Here is an 18566-nt window from a genome sequence, read left to right as displayed (position 1 = left end):
TAATATTCTTGTCAGGATTTTATATCAAGGTTATGCTGGCCTCATAACTCACATTGTGATGTTTCCTCTTTTTCTATTCTTTGAAAAAGATTATTCAAGATTGGCAATTTTTCTTTCTTAAAAGTTTGGTATATTTATAAGTGAAGTCATCTGAGATGGTGATGTTCTTTGTGAGAATATTTTTCATTGTGGATTTAGGTTCTTTATAGAAACTATTCAGTTTCCTTTTGTGTGTATGTGTTCATTATTGTAAATTGTGTTTACTAGGAATTATTCAAAGATAGTATGATTGTGCTTATACTAAGTACGAAAAGAATCTATAGAGATAAATTATTAGAATACGTGAATTTAGCAGGTTCTTCAGATATTAGGCTAAAATATACAAAAGTTCTCCTTTTAACAACAACAAACACTGAGAAATATTTAAACCATGTGTACAGCAGCATATCATATACCTTGTAATAAATTTAAAAAATATGTGTAAGACTTATGATGAAAACTGTAAAACATTATGAAAAAAATTAGAGAAGACGTGGATAAATGGAAAACTACGCCAAACTCATTACCTGAAAAACAAAATTAAAGGTGTCAGTTTCCCCCATATTATTCTGTAGATTCAATGCAACCTCAATTTCATTGAAATTTTCAAATGTGTTGACAAAAAGTTGTTTGCAATGTTGTTTTATGATGTTTTATGTTTGTACATTCAATAGCAGTGTCATCTTTTTCATTCGTGATGTTCTCTATTTTCTTCTTCATCAGATCCCATCAGTTATCAGTTTTATTGGGCTCTGCAAATTGTCAAACATTAGCTTTCTTGATTCTTTATATTCTACATTCCTATTAATTAATTCCAGCTTTTTAAATTATTATTTTCTTTCTTCTACCCTCTTTGAGTTTACTTTGCTTTTCTTCTTTCTAATTTCTTGGAACGGATGCATGTGTCATTGTTTTCAGCTGGTTTTCCTTTATACCTTTAAAGTTTTCCTGTATACATGGATTTAATTATACCAATTTTGATATGTTCACTATATTTTCATTCACTTAAAGTATTTTCTATTTTCCATGATGATTTTCTTTTTGTTCCATAGATTTTTAGAGGTATATTTTGTAATTTCCAAAATTATATGGATTTTATAGTTACCTTTTGTTTATCTTTTTAAATAATTTTTAGAAGATTTTATTTCTTTATTTGACAGAGAGAGACACAGCAAGAGAGGGAACACAAGCCGGGGGAGTGGGAGAGGGCAAAGCAGGTTTCCCATGGAGCAGGGAGCCCAATATGGGGCTCAATCCCAGAACCCTGGGATCATGACCTGAGCTGAAGGCACATACTTAACAACTGAGCCACCCAGGCACCCCTCTTTATGTTTTTATTTCAAGTTTAAGTCCACAATGGGCAGACAATATGCTATAAATAATTTCAATACATGAGATACATTGAGACTTGCTTTATATTTATAATCCAACATATGGTCAATATTCATAAATGTTCCATGTGCACTTAAAAATTATGTGGATTTTGTATTATTTATTGTAGTGCTCTATATGTGTCAATTAGATCAAATCTGATAATCATGTTACTCAAATATTTTATATCCTTTCTGATTTGTTGTGTGCTTGTTCTATCACCAGTTAATGAGAAAGGGGGTCATCAAAGTCTCTGACAATGTTGTAAATTTGTCTTTTTCTCTTTTGTTGTTTCATATACTTTCTGATTTGTTGTCTGCTTGTTCTATCATAAGTTACTGAGAAATGGGGGCATTAAAGTCTCTATGTTGTAAATTTGTCTTTTTCTCTTTTGTTGCTTCAATTTTGCTTCATATATTTGGCTTGATATTTTCTACACTATTAGAAATTTCTTAGCCATTATGTGGTCAAATATATATATATATATATTTTTTTTCTGGTACCCATGAGACTAACAAAAGTTCCACTCAGCTTCCAAGTCTTCCAGCTGACTCAACCAGAACTGACAGATACTTCTAGAGGAAAAATATCCATAAATGTAAAATTCACCTCTCTCGGTTTTCCTTTTCTCCTAAAATGTGACCCAGTAATTCTTTACTCTTTTGTGAACTCCAGTAATATCCAAAAGTTTTTAAATATATTTTGTCTAAATTTTCCAGTTTACACCAGGAGAGAATAGTAAAGATTACTGAGGTCACGATTACTAGAAACAACTCCACCTCTAAATTTTTATATGCATACTTGACAAAGTATCTTACTTAACTCCTGAATAGTACAAAGTTTTAGAAATATTTCATTCTGGACACTCCATTGCACATATTATTATTAGGTAGTATTTTATTTTAATATTGTTTTATAATTCCCAAATTTATTACTATTAATTATATTATTAATATCATTATAGTTAATGCTTCCTTTCCATCTCTGTGGGCTAGTAGATAGAGTTTATTAGTTCTTATCTCACTGAGATTGTATCCCTTCAAGCATCCTTACTTTCTGCAGGAATTTCAGTCTAACTCCCCATCTTAATGGGCCAAAAATCTTATCCCTTTTTCTCTGTGTACATAGATACCCAAGCCTCTAGTCATTACTGGGCATAATAACTACTTAGAGCAGCCAAAAGGTTGACTTATATGCTTACTTCTTTGGCTGTTAGCTGCATCTTTGCTTCTGACAGTTGATAATTCTGTTTCTTGTGAGTCAAGACATGTAATTTTAAAAATTATTACATTGTATTCTACAGTTCTAAGGTTTATTAGTTCTAAGGTTTATACTGGGATGGTTTAAGGATAGGCTAGTCTGCCATTTTGCTGATACTGTTCATCTAGTCCTGTTATTTTTCAGGAAATCACCAGAATGATAGTTTTTTCTGTGCTTAGAGTTTATAGTTGTATAAAGCAATATACACAAAAATTTGCCTCTAATTTTTCTGTTAGCTCTGATTTGATTGGCTTTGACCCATTTAGCTCCCTAATCTTAGAAAGGCCCTTTCAGTTCAGCCTTGGAGAAGGCTTTTAAGGGGAACATAATTATAACCTCAGATTCATGACAAGAACAGAAGTTAGAAATCCAGATTATCAATTAGAGATTCAGAAACAAGATATAGAGAGTAGTTGCTATTTCAAGATCAACCTACTTGAACTATCATTTATTAGGCAAAGCTCCCCCCTTTTCTTGTATTTTGTATTTTCTTGGTTCTGTACTTTTCTTACAATCTGCTGACCCTACACACAGTTTTCCATTCACTGTTCCACCCATTCAAGTCTGACTTTACAACTGCTGCCTTATCAATACAGTTCTTCCTAAAGCCACTAAGAATTTCCATATTGATAAATTCAATGGACACTTCTCTGCCGAAATTTCACTTGATCTCTCAGTATCCACTGTTCCTTCTGTCATACCTTGACCCACAGAGAATACTTGTGAATGAATTAGTGAACAAATTGATTTAGATAGTAATAAAATCCATACTCATGTCTTTATCAGAAGAATATTCTCACCCACTGAAAAATAACTCTGCTAAGTGTGCAGTAGATACCATTGTTACATATATAGAGCTTTGTTACAGATAATATAGAGTAATACAAATATTATTACATGTCAGTACTTCTAAATATATAAAACCTGTTTCAGAATTTGAGATTATGAAAGATAGATGACTTGGCTTCAGAACATTCTCTGTTTCTTTCAAGAGTATATGGCCAGTTGTACCCAAAACCTATTGCATTATTCCTTTTTGCGTTCTTCCTATAGGCTTTTATCCCCCATTTCCTCCTCCAGCAAGGGTATTCAGTCAAGAAAAAGGTTTGCCAAACTTTTACTTTAGCTTCTCTACTGTCATAACTTTATTAATATTCATCATGTCTCAACAAAAAGTCAAGGGGACAGAGGAGAGAACCTCAGCAGAGGCAGTATACAACTTGTTTATACTGGCCAAATAATGAATGGCATTTCCAGATAAGACTGTATTTTAATCAACTAGGATTCATTTTAAATGCTTAAAGTAAAATGCAGATATTGTTTGTATGTTCAGGGAAACTAGTTGATTACCATCGTTGGCAGCTTTACCTTTTGTATATTATAAATTTTATTAGAAAGCTATCTTTCCAATTGTAGAACCTCTCTTCCTGAATGAAGTTAGAGCACCATTTTACTGTGTGTGTGTGTGTGTGTGTGTGTGTGTGTGTTTCCCAATGATTGCTTGCAGCATCATAAAATCCTTGTAGCATTATTTGTGATCTTAATGAATTTTTAGTGAAACCCACTTGACATTTGTTTGGCAGTGACTTCATTTCTAAGCCTTGAATGCCATTATCATTTTATGGATGTTTCAAAATCAATTTGACTTAGGGTTTATTTTATACTTAGAGACTTAACTATCTTTTTTATAGAGTTCCTCGCAAATTCACTGAAATGCTAGAGGTCTTTGTGACATTTAGTGTATATATTTAAAATATAAATATAGAGTGGGATTTTTGGTAATTTTAATGTCTTTTGGAAAGAACAAACTCTGGTTTTAATAAAATATGTAAACATATCTTCTCTGAATTTCCCACAGAGCTCTGTACTATGGAGTGTGGTAGCCATGGAGTCTGCTCAAGAGGAATTTGCCAGTGTGAAGAAGGCTGGGTAGGACCAACATGTGAAGAACGCTCCTGTCATTCTCACTGTGCCGAGCATGGCCAGTGCAAAGATGGAAAATGTGAGTGTAGCCCTGGATGGGAGGGCGACCACTGCACAATTGGTAAGTACTGCCATACTTTGAACAAACTACATTGGATTAATTGAAGAAGGAAAAGCATGTTAGTGATAAATCACCAGGCTTTTCATAGCATTTGAGGTTGGAGGAGAGAAAAAGAAGGGTTAGCCATAAGTTTGAAAGTTTGGTTACCTGGGAGTATTCCCTCCTTGTTGATAGTATCTTACTTCTTTGTTGTGTCATTTCTTTGCTCATTACTTCAGTATTTCTTGTATTTTCTGTTTTCTGGTGCACTGAGTTACTCAAACGAAAGATGGCACATTGGAATAAAGTGTCATTAGTTAATAAGAGAAGTGCTTTTGTTGTGAACATAACATTCACTGCCCATTTTTCCTTTTGCAAAGTATAGGTTGTTTCACTTGAAAGCACTTAGAGGCAATTTCATTAAACAGGACTACTTTAACAGAAGCCATTTGATATCATTAGGAGCTTTCTTTAATGTATATGAGGAAGGCACTCCTGACCTACCATCAATAGAACATCTGTATTGCATTGTTTATCAAGTAGTATAGAGAATTCGTACTGAGGCATCTACCTTCTCCCACCCCTTGACACAACTTTCACTAATTTTGAGGATGCTGCCTGTGAGAACCGTCTGTGGGTATGACAGAGCCTATGTAATAAATCTATCATGTGGTCTTCACGCTATAAAAAGACCGTAATAATAACTAGAGGTTCAATTTCAAAATACTTTTATTTTTCTGGAAAAAATCCAAGTCCTTGACACATACATGTATCTGCAACAAGGCCTCCTTCATGTATAGACAGACAAGTACAATTCCTATTGTTCAGCTAAGGAAAGTGGGTCACTGTGTGTTCCTGTGGCATTCCGTGAGCACACAGACATCGCATGCAGAGCAAAGGCAAGGGTGCACCTCTGGATACCCAATTCATTGCTTGTGGGATTTTTATTCCCCACCAGACTATACCACCGCTCTTATTTTTAGGTGAAAGTATTTTGTTATAATGGTTGAGACCTGTCAAAGTAATGTATACTATATATAACATATATAACATATAATCTTAATAAACTATATTACTACTGTACTAAAGGTATAGTAAGTCTTGTTCTGTGACTGTGGAAAATATTTAAGATTCATTAAAAAGTGGTGAGGGGTGAGATTCCGATGCGGCATAAGTAATTACATTCCCGCACTACAGTAAGTTTATTGCCTTCACATAAGAGGATTTAAATATTCTGATGATTACAGAAGGTGGTTACTCCAGAATTCCCTTCTAAAGATATTACTAATAAGAAGTTCAAGCCAGTGCTCTTTCACAAAAGTTATTACTGAAATGTAAAAATGCAGTTCTTATACTTTTAATGAAATATGACACTTTTTTAGGAAGCCTAATAGAGTTTCTTGCAGAAAAGCCATTAATATCTTTCCCACAGAAAATATTATTCACAAACTACATAGGCCCATGTACCAACTTTTGAGCTGCAGGCATTTCGGCAGTTCACAGTTTGCTGTTCTGCTCCCAGGCAACAGATGGTAGACCATTAATACATGTTGGATAGCTGTGGTCTCCAGAAATTCATTCAATCACTCTTTTCCTCCCCCCTTTTAGCTCACTACTTAGATGCTGTCCGAGGTAAGATTTTTCTCACTCATTTTATAACAGAAAAATATTGTAAATGGAAAATATGCATGTGGGAAAGGAAGGCTGGGTGGGGTATACGCGCACGCACGCGTGTGTGTGTGTGTTTCGGGTTTGTGTTTTTACTTCTGGTAGGCTTCCTTAAGTGCGAAATTGTCAGGTCACGATATAATAGTCTGACTAAAAATTCATTTGTTTTTCTAACAACAAAGAGTCTTTTTCTTTTGGCCGTAGTGTATAATGGATTGACAAGCAGTTTTAAGAACTGTTTTTCTTGGTCTTTCTATGGAGTGTGTGTCTGTGTGTCTGTGTATATTTCACAGGCAGGTAATTATTAAATGAACTGGGTTTGACTAGGCAACGGAACATTTTCTTTAACTTAACAATATGGCCCTAAGTTTATGTACAGTATCTTTTCGAGGGCAGAAGAATTCTCCCCTTATAAGTCACCCATCGTGCATCCTCCTAAGGATCTGTCTTTGATAGAGACAATAAGGGTTTTCTGTCAGATATCCTGGCCTTTCTTTACCTCAGCCTCAGAAAGTTGACTATGTTCCAAGTTATCCCTGATTTCTCTGTATCCATTGTATATCTATGATCACGGAACTAGATGAGTGGAGCTAGATAAATTATTTTCTTAAATCTATATATATTCATCCTGTACCACTTCTTGAGGAATATATATATGTATACATATATATATTCATGTATATATGTATATGTGTATACATATATGTATACATATATATATTCCTCAAGAAGTATATATATGTGTGTGTATATATATATATTCCTCAAGAAGAATATATATATACATATATATATTCATGTATATATGTATACATATATATTTACACATAATATATATAATGAGAGAGTCTTCATATTTTCTAACAGCCATCTGTCATTTTATTTTTTAACGTTGCTTCTTCATCTGGTCTGTTGATAGTTACTTAGCCATTTGGAAGGAACATTGTGTTATATCTACAGATTTTCAAAAATTATTTTCCTCCTTATACTTCTGGAATTTTCTTTCAAAGACAGCAAATGAAAAAATATATTGATTGGATTCTCTCCAGTAAAATTCAGATCTGGTCTTGTGCTGCTACTGCGAAAATTCCAGAAGCTATATGCCATTATTGCCATCTCTGTTCATCTGTCCACTGAGCACTTGGCACATACACAGTTGCCCTTTTGAATGGCCTAACTCTGAACTATTTGTATATAGAGTAGGACATCTCAGAGAAATTAAAAGTCTAGAGACCATTGTTAGTGTTTACGGTTTCCTCTTGACTGTATTTATCCAGTCATTCTCTAGAATTCTGAAGATCTCAATTTTGCTTGCATTAATTCCACTAACATTTGTTGAGCTCTCTTTCCCCTTCACACGTATATAACATATACACACACAGGCTTGATAATATTATGCTAGCTTCTGAGGGATACCAGATAAACAAAAAATTTAACCCTCAGCCCTCGGATTAATGATAATCTTGAAGAAAAAAAGCCAAATAAATGTAAAGCAACTGCAGCATATTTCTGAGGCATTTATATGGACAAATATTTAATGGCATGGTCTGAACGGCGTACCAACATACGGAAGTCCTGAAGCAGTACCTCACAAGGGAAAAATCAGTACAGACTGGAAGTAGTTAGGGGAAGTTTCTTTTCATAGAAACTGCTGTCTTTTCCCAGCTTATTGGCCATAACTAGATATGGTATCATCTATCCAGTTTTGATTGAGCTGAGAAGAATTGTTTTTTCAAAAAGAAACAAAAAACATTTTTCTGTCCCCATCGGTTTTCATCTTAGCTACACCAGAGTTTGGGAATTGGGGTTAGCATTAATAATGCTTAATTGGCTCTCTAAGGAAAAGCACAGGCAAGTAAGGGATAACAAGTTCCCTGGGAAGGTTTTGTAAGCAAGCAAGTTCCTCTTCCATTTATTCAACACCTCATCAGAGTGGAGCCTAAGCGATTAGATGCTTTCCTATAGGTAGATACATCATTGTTGCCCAATCCCATTCTGATGTCTCCGATTGTTATTCTTTGCTGTCTTTACAGATGGCTGTCCAGGGCTCTGCTTCGGAAATGGGCGATGTACCCTGGATCAAAATGGTTGGCACTGTGTGTGTCAGGTGGGTTGGAGTGGGACAGGCTGCAATGTTGTCATGGAAATGCTTTGTGGAGATAACTTGGACAATGATGGAGGTGAGTTATTTACAAAATGTAAATATAAGAAAGGAATAGCCCAGCACAGTGATGACCAATTTGGCCAAGAGTGAAAATTAGGAACCCTTTTTAGAAACGATATTGAGTTATATACTTTTTAAATCTTGGTTTATTGAATATTTACTATCAACAGACAATATTGCAAACTCTGCATGCATTATATCTTATTTAATTCTCAAAACAATGCCATGTGGTAGAGGCACTACTTTCGCTACTTCTAGGTGGGAAAGGTAATGTTTAGAGTGGGAATACTGTGTGACTTTTCCAAGATCACACAACTAGAAAATCACAGCACCCAGGTTCCAGTTCAGGTCTATATGACTTCAGACTCTGGTTCTCTTAACAGCTACAGCCATGCCATCTCCCATATCTGTGGCATTTATTGTACCGTTTATTATATCCATGTGCCCCTGTCCAAACTGTCAGATGCCTACACTATACACACTGTGAAATCATTTTCTTTGTTCTTAGTTATTTAGAGCAACCTCTTAATTTAGTAATGCTTTGTATCTTTCAAAGGACACAGCATCAAGACAATTCACAATAGAATTTTTATATTTAATTCAAGAGTTGCACATGATGTTTTCAAAAGCCATATTGGCTCCAAGGCCTCAGGGTAACGTAACCACTCTTTTTTCAGTCAAACAAACAAAAGCATCTAATACATTGTTCAGTCAGGCCTCAAAACAGCCCAGATCACCTCTGAATGAACCTAAAACAGCAATTTCTCACTTTCTCCTTTGTTTCTAGTCAAGGAAACATGAAGTTAATAAAAAAAGTTTTCTTTCTAATCTTGTGTATTAGCTTAAAATGAAATAGGTCATTAAATTTGATTCCTCTGCTTTCTATATCTGCTTAGACAATTATATACCTTGTCATTTGAAACCAAACATAAGGCTTAAATCAATAAGGTAGCAATCCCACTTTGAGGATGGCTGGATTTATGTAAGAGTTTCCTCCTTTACTAGTTCTGGCCAGCAGTTTACTTCAAAACTTTTATAAGAATTTATGAATTTTAAATGGAAGCAACTTCGTGATTCAGTGCATAGGGCTTTGAAGTTAAACTTTCTGGCTGCTATGTACTTACTGGCTGCTGTGTGATTTGGGAAAATTTCTTGGTATCTCTGTGCTTCAATTTCCTTATTTCTAAAATGGGACTGAAAATAATATTAACTCTCTCCTAGGGTTATTGTATTTAATAAAACAGTTCCTGTAAACTCCTTAAAAGATGATAGACTGCCCTCTCTTTCCCCTTCACACATATATAACATATACACACACATTAAACTTAGTATAACAGCCCATTTTTGGAAGAGACTGTTGACTAGCTACCTAAATTGAAAATTTTAGGGGAGGAGAGGAAAAAAATAAAACAAGACGAAACAAGAGATGGAGACAAACCATGAGACTCTAATCATAAGAAACAAACTGAGGGTTGCTGGAGGGGATGGGGTAACTGGGTGGTGAACATTAAGGAACGCATACAATGTAATGAGCACTGGGTATTATATAGGACTGATGAATCACAGACCTGTGCCTCTGAAACCAATAATATACTATATGTTAACTAATTGAATTTTTTTTCATTTTATTTTATTTTATTTCTTTTCAGAGTTCTAAAATTCATTGTTTATGCACCATACCCAGTGCTCCATGCAATACATCCCCTCCATAATACCCACAACCAGGCTCACCCAACCCCCGACCCCTACCCCTCCAAAACCCTCAGTTTGTTTCTCAGACTCTTAAATTTGAAAAAATATTTAAAAATTAATAAAAATAAATAATGTTGAATGAGGAAAACAATTGAAAAAAAATTTATTTGGGAAGCCAGAGTGAGATTTTCAATTACATGGTGCACTGATCCACTAGTTGCTGGACTCTTATGGCCCTTTGAGATTCATTTTCACTTTACTTTCCCATGAAAACTCTGGCATAATACAATACAATACAGTACAATACAATACAATATAGTATAATATAATTACCAGTAATATTAGCATACTTGTATCTAGGATTTACTATGTACAAGGCACAGTGCTGAGTCCTTTATGTGAATTATTTCATTTAATCCCCATGAGGCAGGAACTACTTTTAATATACTCCTCACAAATTAGGAAACCAAGACACAGAGAAGTTAAATAAGTTGCTCAAGATCATATAACAAAGAAATGATAAAACCAGGTATAAACTTTGGTGGTCTGCCTCATTCCAAAAAGGATTTGAGGTTGTAATGGAGATTTCCCAGTTGATATATTGATTAAAATGCTTATGCTCAAAAAATACTTTAACAACCCCTATGATTGTAATATCTAACTCAGGGTTAAGCCAAAATAAGTTTCCTGCCTTAATAAAGTACAGCTTGATAAAAATAATTAAATATTTAATTATCAAGCATTTTTATGGCCTCAAGGTCACCTTGAGGCAGCCAAAAATGTTTAATGAATGTATCAGTTAAATATTAATGAATTGATGGATTACCAGTTCTTAATATCTGTGGTATATATAGACGCAAACGGTATAGAAGATTTTGCTCAATATGTATTGACCTCTGAGCATTCCTTTAAAACTGTGTATCTATGTGCGAATCAAAAATCAACGACCCTGATTTGAGTTCACTGTATTTTTATGATTGTTTCTTTAGGGAGTGGCAAGGAAGGCTCCTGGAGAGTTCCAATTACCGTTTTTTTCCTTTAGTAGGATTAAGATGATATTGATGATAAATATACATCTGGTTCTACCTTGAGATGGAAAGATGGATTAAATAACCTCTGAAAGCCCCAGGACTGAGATTTTGGACAATAATTTGAGTCTTATGCTGTTTAAATATTGTCCCTAGGAATACATTAAATGTCCTTCATTTGGTGGTTTCAGCTTTCCAGCTAACCAGAATGACTGGATTCATTTAGTTGGATATGACTAGTGATTAATATTTGCATACATGTTTGTGTGTATGTGTGTGTGTGTGCTTTAATTAAATCAGAAAGTACCAATTGAACCTTTTGGGGAAAAAAAATGGTCCTCGTTTTTAAAATGTAATTCTTAAGAAATCTTCCCAATCAAAAAAAATCACTTTAAAGCAATTGCTTCAAGTAGCTGCTACCTGATTGCTCTATATTATAGCAGATACTTAAAGAATGGCTGAATTTTTTTGCATTCTAATCAGCTTTGAATGCTCATTAAGTATTGCTGCTGTTTCCTGCAGCTTTGACTTCAGTTACACTCTGATTCAATGCATTGTGACTCTTAGTAGCTAATTGGGCTGCATTGAATATGTGGGTGATACAACGGGTCTAGGAGCTACCTAAAGGCTCCTTGAACAGTAAGAACAGAACAGAGAACAAATAACCTTTGGATTTTTTGTTAACATGCAAAACAAAGAAAGCTATCTTATGCATTGTATATGTAAGAACTAATTACCATAGAAATTACAAACATTTCAAATACCTTGACCTCATTTCTTTTTAGTCCAAAAGCACCTACCATGTGCACAACCCTGTGCTTGGAGGAGGAGACTTAATATTAATGTGAATGCTGACCACAGTTTCATGTGTTAATTATGTGTACCGATTTGGGGTTTAGAAAATGTGATCATCATATGTTACATGCACATATGAATTGACATGAGAAAAAAAGTTTAGACATTATACCAGCTGAATCAGAGTAACTAAAACAAATAGGACAAGTTCAAACTTATCAGACATTAAAGTATATTTTAAAGCTATGATAATTAAAACAAAGTGATACTGGTGGAAGAATAGACAGGTCAGAACAAGCGAATAAAAGCTCTGTCACACACCCCCGTACAAATAAAAATTTAGTGGATTATAAAACCAGCACCAAAAACCAGTACTGAAAAGAAACATTATGAAATAAATGGTGCTGAGACAACTACTAAGAAAAAAAAACAACCCTTAGGTTTTCAGTTTCTAGCATATTCCAAAAAAAAAAGATAAAAATACTACTGATTAATAAGTTCTGTGTAAGAAAACCTCAAACACAAATAGAAGAAAATATAGGTGACAGATCTCAAGACAGTAAAGGACTTCTTAGACATAAAAGCAAGGAAAGAATCCACAGTAGGAAAAATAGTGATAAGTAGGTCCTCCTAAAAATTTCAAAATTCTTTCTGGTGTTCATCTAAGCTTATAGGCCATCCAACATCTAACCATTTGGAGATATCAAAATCTTCACTGTCTGATATGGTAGCTAATAATGACATGTGACTATTTCATTTTAACTTAAATAACATTTAAAAATCTGGTTTTGGGGGTGCCTGTGTGACTTAGTTAAGCGTCCAACTCTTGGTTTCATCTCAGGTCATGAGATCAAACCCCATGTCCAGCTCAGTGCTCAGTGAGGATTCTGCTTGAGATTCTCTCTCCCTCTCCTTCTGCCCCTCCCCATCACACTCACTCACTTTCTTTCTCTCCCTCCCTCTAAAATAAATAGATATTTAAAAATTCAGTTTCTGGGCTCCACTAGGCACATCTCAAAGGCTCAGTAACCACATGAGCCTAGTAACTACTTACTAGCCCAGATCTAAAGCATTCCCATCATTGGGAAGGAATTTTATTGGATGGTACTGATCTAAATGTTTGACCCAAATGTGTACCTTTCAGCCAGACATTGCATATGGAGTGTACCCAATTTTCCACTCGTTCATTACTACTTTGTGCCAAGTATTGTGCTTGGCTTTAGGGATCAAATGACAAGAAAAGCTTCTGCCTTCATGGAGCTTATGGTCTAGGAAGGGAGAAAGATATTAAATAAGAAACAACACAAATAGCAACATATTTACAACTGTAAAGAGTGTTATAAAATTTTTAGAGTGCTGTAAACATGTATGGGGGCACCTAACCAAGTCTACATGGTAACGCAGGCCTCACCTGAGTGAGGGGCAGAATACCCCAGGCCAAGGAAACAGCATGTACAAACGCGCTACAGTGGAAATGCGCTAAGCTCTTCTAGGAGGTGAAAGGCAAGTCATTTTGACTGGTATGTGGGCCAAAGAAAGATTGGTAGGAGCTGAGAATATGAAGGTAGACATTAGCCAGATCATACCAGATCATACAGAACAGTGTGAAGTTCATAGGATCTTCAGTTATCAAACAAAGATTACATTTTATTCACTCTAGTTATAGAGGGAGGCAAGTGGTTTCTGATACTGTGGAACGATTGTTAAGGAGGTTAAAAAGATGTGGAATAGGAGTGTCTAATCAGAGCAACCCTTTCCCCCCTGATCTTTTAAGTATTTGTCACATGCTTCCCAAGCTTCTCTTATACAAACTCTTCCAGTGGTCTATATTCATATTCATTGGTAAAATCAATAAGTTAATTGCCTAAAAGAGAATGATCTTCCAGGAATCATTCTTCATAACAAGTCACCATTCATTAAGAACAATAGCTATTTGCAAGCCTGTTTTATGATATAGTGTTTCTAGATCTAGAAATCAGCACCCTGGGTGAATTATGAACACATAAGCTCATGGATCAATAAGCCTCATGTTTTGAATGTCACCAGCATGCTGCAGTGTTTAATAAATAGGAAAACAAAATAGAAGGAGCAATGAATTGGTAACATTTGTTCTGTTTAAGGGCCAGACACCCTCTCCACATTTACTTTTAAGATTTGGCTGGGACAAAAGACCTAGCATCGCAAAGTGTAGTCTTAATTATTCTCTTCTGACCATAACACCCTCGTTTCCAAACAACCCATTTATTAAAGGATCATCACTTAGTTATGAGCGCTTAAACTGTCAAGTAATGCCAGATACAAAACTGGGAAATCTACACTCCGTAACTCACCTAAGCACTCCATGACTAGATCAGTCACATTATCTATCAACTAAGGCTAGTCATACTTGACATCTGCCTACCTTGCAGTGGTGAAAATGAATGAGCTAGTATTTGAAATACAGTAATTTAAAGAGGCAATAAATGTGTGGTATTAGTAAAGAATCTACTTATAACTTATGTTTTTTGACACATTAGTTAAATGCTTATTAATCTCAAGGTAAATTTACAAATGTCATAAAAGTAGGATTTTTAAGACATCCATTTATTCATTCAATACATATTTATTGAATGCTTACTTTCAGCCTGGTGCTCTTCTGGGGCAGAAATAGCAATAAATAAAAACAACTACATCCTTGCTTCCATGGAGCTTACATTCTAATCATGAGAGGCCAACAATAAACCAAAATTTGAAAAGAACTAGTATGATAGAAGATGCTAAGTGTGATGGAGAAATTTTTTTAAAAGCAGGGAAGAGGATATGAGTGTGGGACAGGGATGCAGCTTTAAATAAGGTGGTCATAGAAAGCCTCCCTGAGAAGATGGCCTTTGGACTTCAAAGAAAGGAAGGGTGATCCATGTCGATAATGGAGAAAAAACATTCCAGGCATAGGAATAATGGGGAAGGGGGTTATGGGATAATAGGAGGTAAGGTCAGAATGGTGAGAGAGAGGGAGAGTGAAGAGCCAGACTGTGGGGAAGTTAAGTCATTGTCAGGACATGGACCTCTACTCTGAGTGATTTGAGAAGCCATTGATGGCATCTGGGGACCAGAGGACATGAACATTAGTGGCATATAAACACTTTACTCTCCTGACCCAGAAGAAGTCAATTGTATGAGTGATTTGAGTGGGTCAAATTCTGAGTGAACTTGAGCCTCTCCCTTTTTCTTCTTACTAATACAGCAAAATGCTGGGGTGAAAGTCAACCTGGTTAGGTGAAAAATCAAACGAATTATAGACTATTTCCCAAGGAAAGACAGTCCTATTACCTTCTATGCATGTAACAGCAACAACTAAGCAAATAGGAATGCCTGGTACGGGGGCCTGCTTTGGTAAAAATGTATGAATGATTTAGAATTAGCCTATTTTTATGGGTTTCTAAAATGCCTGAGAAGATTTTGTTTAACTGAGTCATTGGAATGATCAGCCCTTCGATTTCTTTTTCACTATTAATTTTCTTGGCAGACCCTCTATTCTGTATATGCTGAAAAGGTTAAGCTTCAATCCAGCCCCTGTCCAAATGATAACAAACTGTGAATTTGTGAAATTCAATGAATAAAGATTTACTGTAGCATTAGTGTCTATTTAGAGCCACACAGGATCCTATCTGTCTGACAACCTAACCAAGCAAAGTTCACAAAAGGAACACATTCGAATGAACTGACTATGCTACATGACAGCTAATTGCCCTCTGGCCGCTAATAAGGCACCATCAATGGAAGTGGGCCTGAACATTTTTAGCAGCCACTGCACACCATTGGCACCTACCCTTAGGACTCTAGCCCTAGACTCTTTGAAGTCTATACAGTGCAGCACTTGGTTAATGGCAAACTCTTCAGGATTATCATAGCATGTGATCCTTTCAACAGCTCTGTGGGAAAGGCATTTTTATAATCCCCATCTTGGAGGTGAGGAAGTTGAGAATCCAAGAGATGAAATGATTCATCCAGGATCATTTAGATTGTAAGTGGCAAAGTAAGATGAGACTCGTAGTCTGGTTCTTTGACCTTAAGCGCTGTGTGTATTCTAAATCCCTACATTAGTCAGGTACTTGGAAGTCTTACAGCCTCAGTCGTACTCGCTTAGATGATGTTGCTGATCATGTAGATTTGTAGTCAGAATGCGGGCTGTTGATATGACTCTCAATTTCTCCCAACTGTGCAGCCACATTCGGCCTCCCCTCCTTTATATGTAAATGAAAATGAGAATGTCTACTTAACAGGGTTGTTGTTGGAATTAGTTGAAATTGTAGATATGGAAGTACCTCGGGCCACACCTGGCATATTAACTGATTATACATGTTTCCAAATCCTTTGGGCTACCCTATCGTGAACTAACTGTCCGTCTCTATCAAGATGGTAATATAGATGTTGTCCCTAAAAGGATATATATTTACAAATTCATTTTAAGCATTAGAAAAATATGGGTTTTCCCTCTATCATTCATATTCCTTTGTCTGATCATTCTTTCATCTAAAGGCATCCATCTAGGAAGTAAAAGTTTAGTAGGAAATTACTTGAGCATATACGAAAGAACCAGCATCCTTGATCTTTATCAGCCCCGTTCGAGCCTGCCGGCATCGCCCCTAACGGGTTGGCAAAGCTAGGAATGGTGCATGCAGTGTTTAGTCCTTCAGGATAATTTTAACCTCTTCCTCTTTTGCTGGCTTTTATTTATTTTTATTCCTTTTAAAAAGGAACAGGCCCTAAAAGTAAAATCCGTGAACATTTGATACGTTCCTATCTGATACCCCGAGCCTGGCTGTCAGGAGGGTGCCACAGCTGCCATTTTAGAACAATTAAAGAACTGGTAATAGTACCCCCCACCAAAAAGAAAGAAAGAAAGAAACCCACACATGCAGTGTGACTCTCATTTTCACTTCTTTGTAACAGTCTAGACATACTGTATGGAGTGTTAGCCAATGTGATAATTGGTACGTAGATCTTTGCCCATGGATTGGGCTTACCTTTGAATTCTAATTTGGGGGTTGCATACCATTATTGGGCTGCCTGCCTGCAGCCTTTCTAGATTCAACAGAAGTCTCGCTGTTCTCTCAGAAAACAGAGGTCTTAGAGGGTCAGCCCGTTATAATAGGCAATTATTAAATATGAAGCATTAGCTTGGAATTTATAGCCCATAACTAGATGGGAATGTGAGTCCCAGTTTTGAATTGGCTCTGTGTTTGGTTTTAGAATTCAGTTTTGAAGACCATTTGGTGTTTCTATTTATTTAAACTCGGTTTCTTTTCAAAACTAAGTTCAAATTTGTGGCTGACAGGTTGAAATCTGCAAATGCCTGATCCAACGATCACTAGTGCTTTTGTAACCAGTTGAAAGATAAGGGCGACTGCCCATTTGAAAAAGGAGTTTTTCCTTGTGCGGTATGTCATGCACCAGTCCCAGACATCAGAGAACTCTTCTAATCAGCCCGTTATTTTTGCCAGCTTTTCAGTGCATCCAGATGTTTAATTAGCAGAGTAAAGAGATAATGTGCTAATAGGAGACTGACAACCACCTACGGGAGAGAGAGGTGGTGGCGGTATCTAAAATCTATAGAAAATCTGTTAATACGATTTGCTGAATGAGAGGAGAAAGGAGAGCAGAAGGGTACTTCTTACTGGAATGCACCCACACTTAAAAGCTAGTCATCGGTGAGAAAGAAATATGTGTACAGAACAGTAGAAATCGGGGCAAAAATACACTGAACAAACAGGGAAGGCAAGAAAGCAACTAACTGCATTTTAAATCAAAGTAGTGTGTATGGCACAGGGAATTTGAAAGGACCTCATGTGCGGAAAAATATTTCCTGGGTGCCCTAGGGCTACTGTTCCAAACGTCTTCTCTCTGGGTGTCGCTGGCTTTCATTGCCCTCAGCTGTAGCACGCCACCTCCAGCTCTCTGGGAAAGCGAGCAAGCCAAAGAGCAGCGGGAAGCCAGGGGCTGGTAACTTGCAGCAGCCCTAAGGAGCCAGTCATCCATCTGAACCTCTCTATTCCGCAGCCAGCCAAGAAAATTAGCTTCTTTATATTTACCCTTGTTAAACATCTAAATTAGAGCCACTTGTCTGCTCTAAGGACCTTGGAAGGACTTTATTTGTTTGTTTGTTTGTTTGTTTTGCTCATTGGGTGTGAATGGGGTGTCCATATGCTCAGTTAACCACTCGCATCCCTTCTCTTTGCACAGAGTCTCCTGTAACACTGCACTTTTAACTAGTGTTAAGAGTCTGCTGTTTGTACACCTATCTTCCTACTCAGCTCCGAGCTCCCAAAAGCAGGAAAAGGGTCTTTTTATCTCTTTACTTCCTCAGTCACCTAACACAGTGTTTTGCGCCTATTAGATTCTCGACGTAACCCCTCCTCCTGCAACCCCTGTGCCCCTCTACCGCCTCGTCAATTCCTCTACCAAAGAATGAAGCCTGTATGTGATTGTTTTTATTGTTACAACCATGGATTCAGGAGTGTGGAGTAACCAGTGAAGGCCTAGGAAA

At 36.3% G+C, this 18566-nt stretch overlaps 1 protein-coding gene across 7 annotated transcripts in view; it reads left to right on the top strand.

Annotated features, from left to right (window-relative positions):
- The window catches only part of TENM1 (teneurin transmembrane protein 1), a 794330-nt gene that overhangs the window by 611033 nt on the left and 164731 nt on the right, over window positions 1-18566 (top strand). For all 7 annotated transcript variants that reach the window (XM_032329990.1, XM_032329993.1, XM_032329991.1 and 4 more), the window contains 3 exons: window positions 4529-4714; window positions 6302-6325; window positions 8395-8541. In XM_032329990.1, coding sequence (XP_032185881.1) covers window positions 4529-4714; window positions 6302-6325; window positions 8395-8541 — 357 coding nt within the window. The remainder of the gene's footprint in view (window positions 1-4528; window positions 4715-6301; window positions 6326-8394; window positions 8542-18566) is intronic.

The sequence above is a fragment of the Mustela erminea genome, chromosome X (assembly GCF_009829155.1).
Source record: "Mustela erminea isolate mMusErm1 chromosome X, mMusErm1.Pri, whole genome shotgun sequence".
Classification (NCBI taxonomy): domain Eukaryota; kingdom Metazoa; phylum Chordata; class Mammalia; order Carnivora; family Mustelidae; genus Mustela; species Mustela erminea.
The sequence above is the reverse complement of the archived record's forward strand: the minus strand, read 5'-3'. Positions and strand labels throughout refer to the sequence as shown.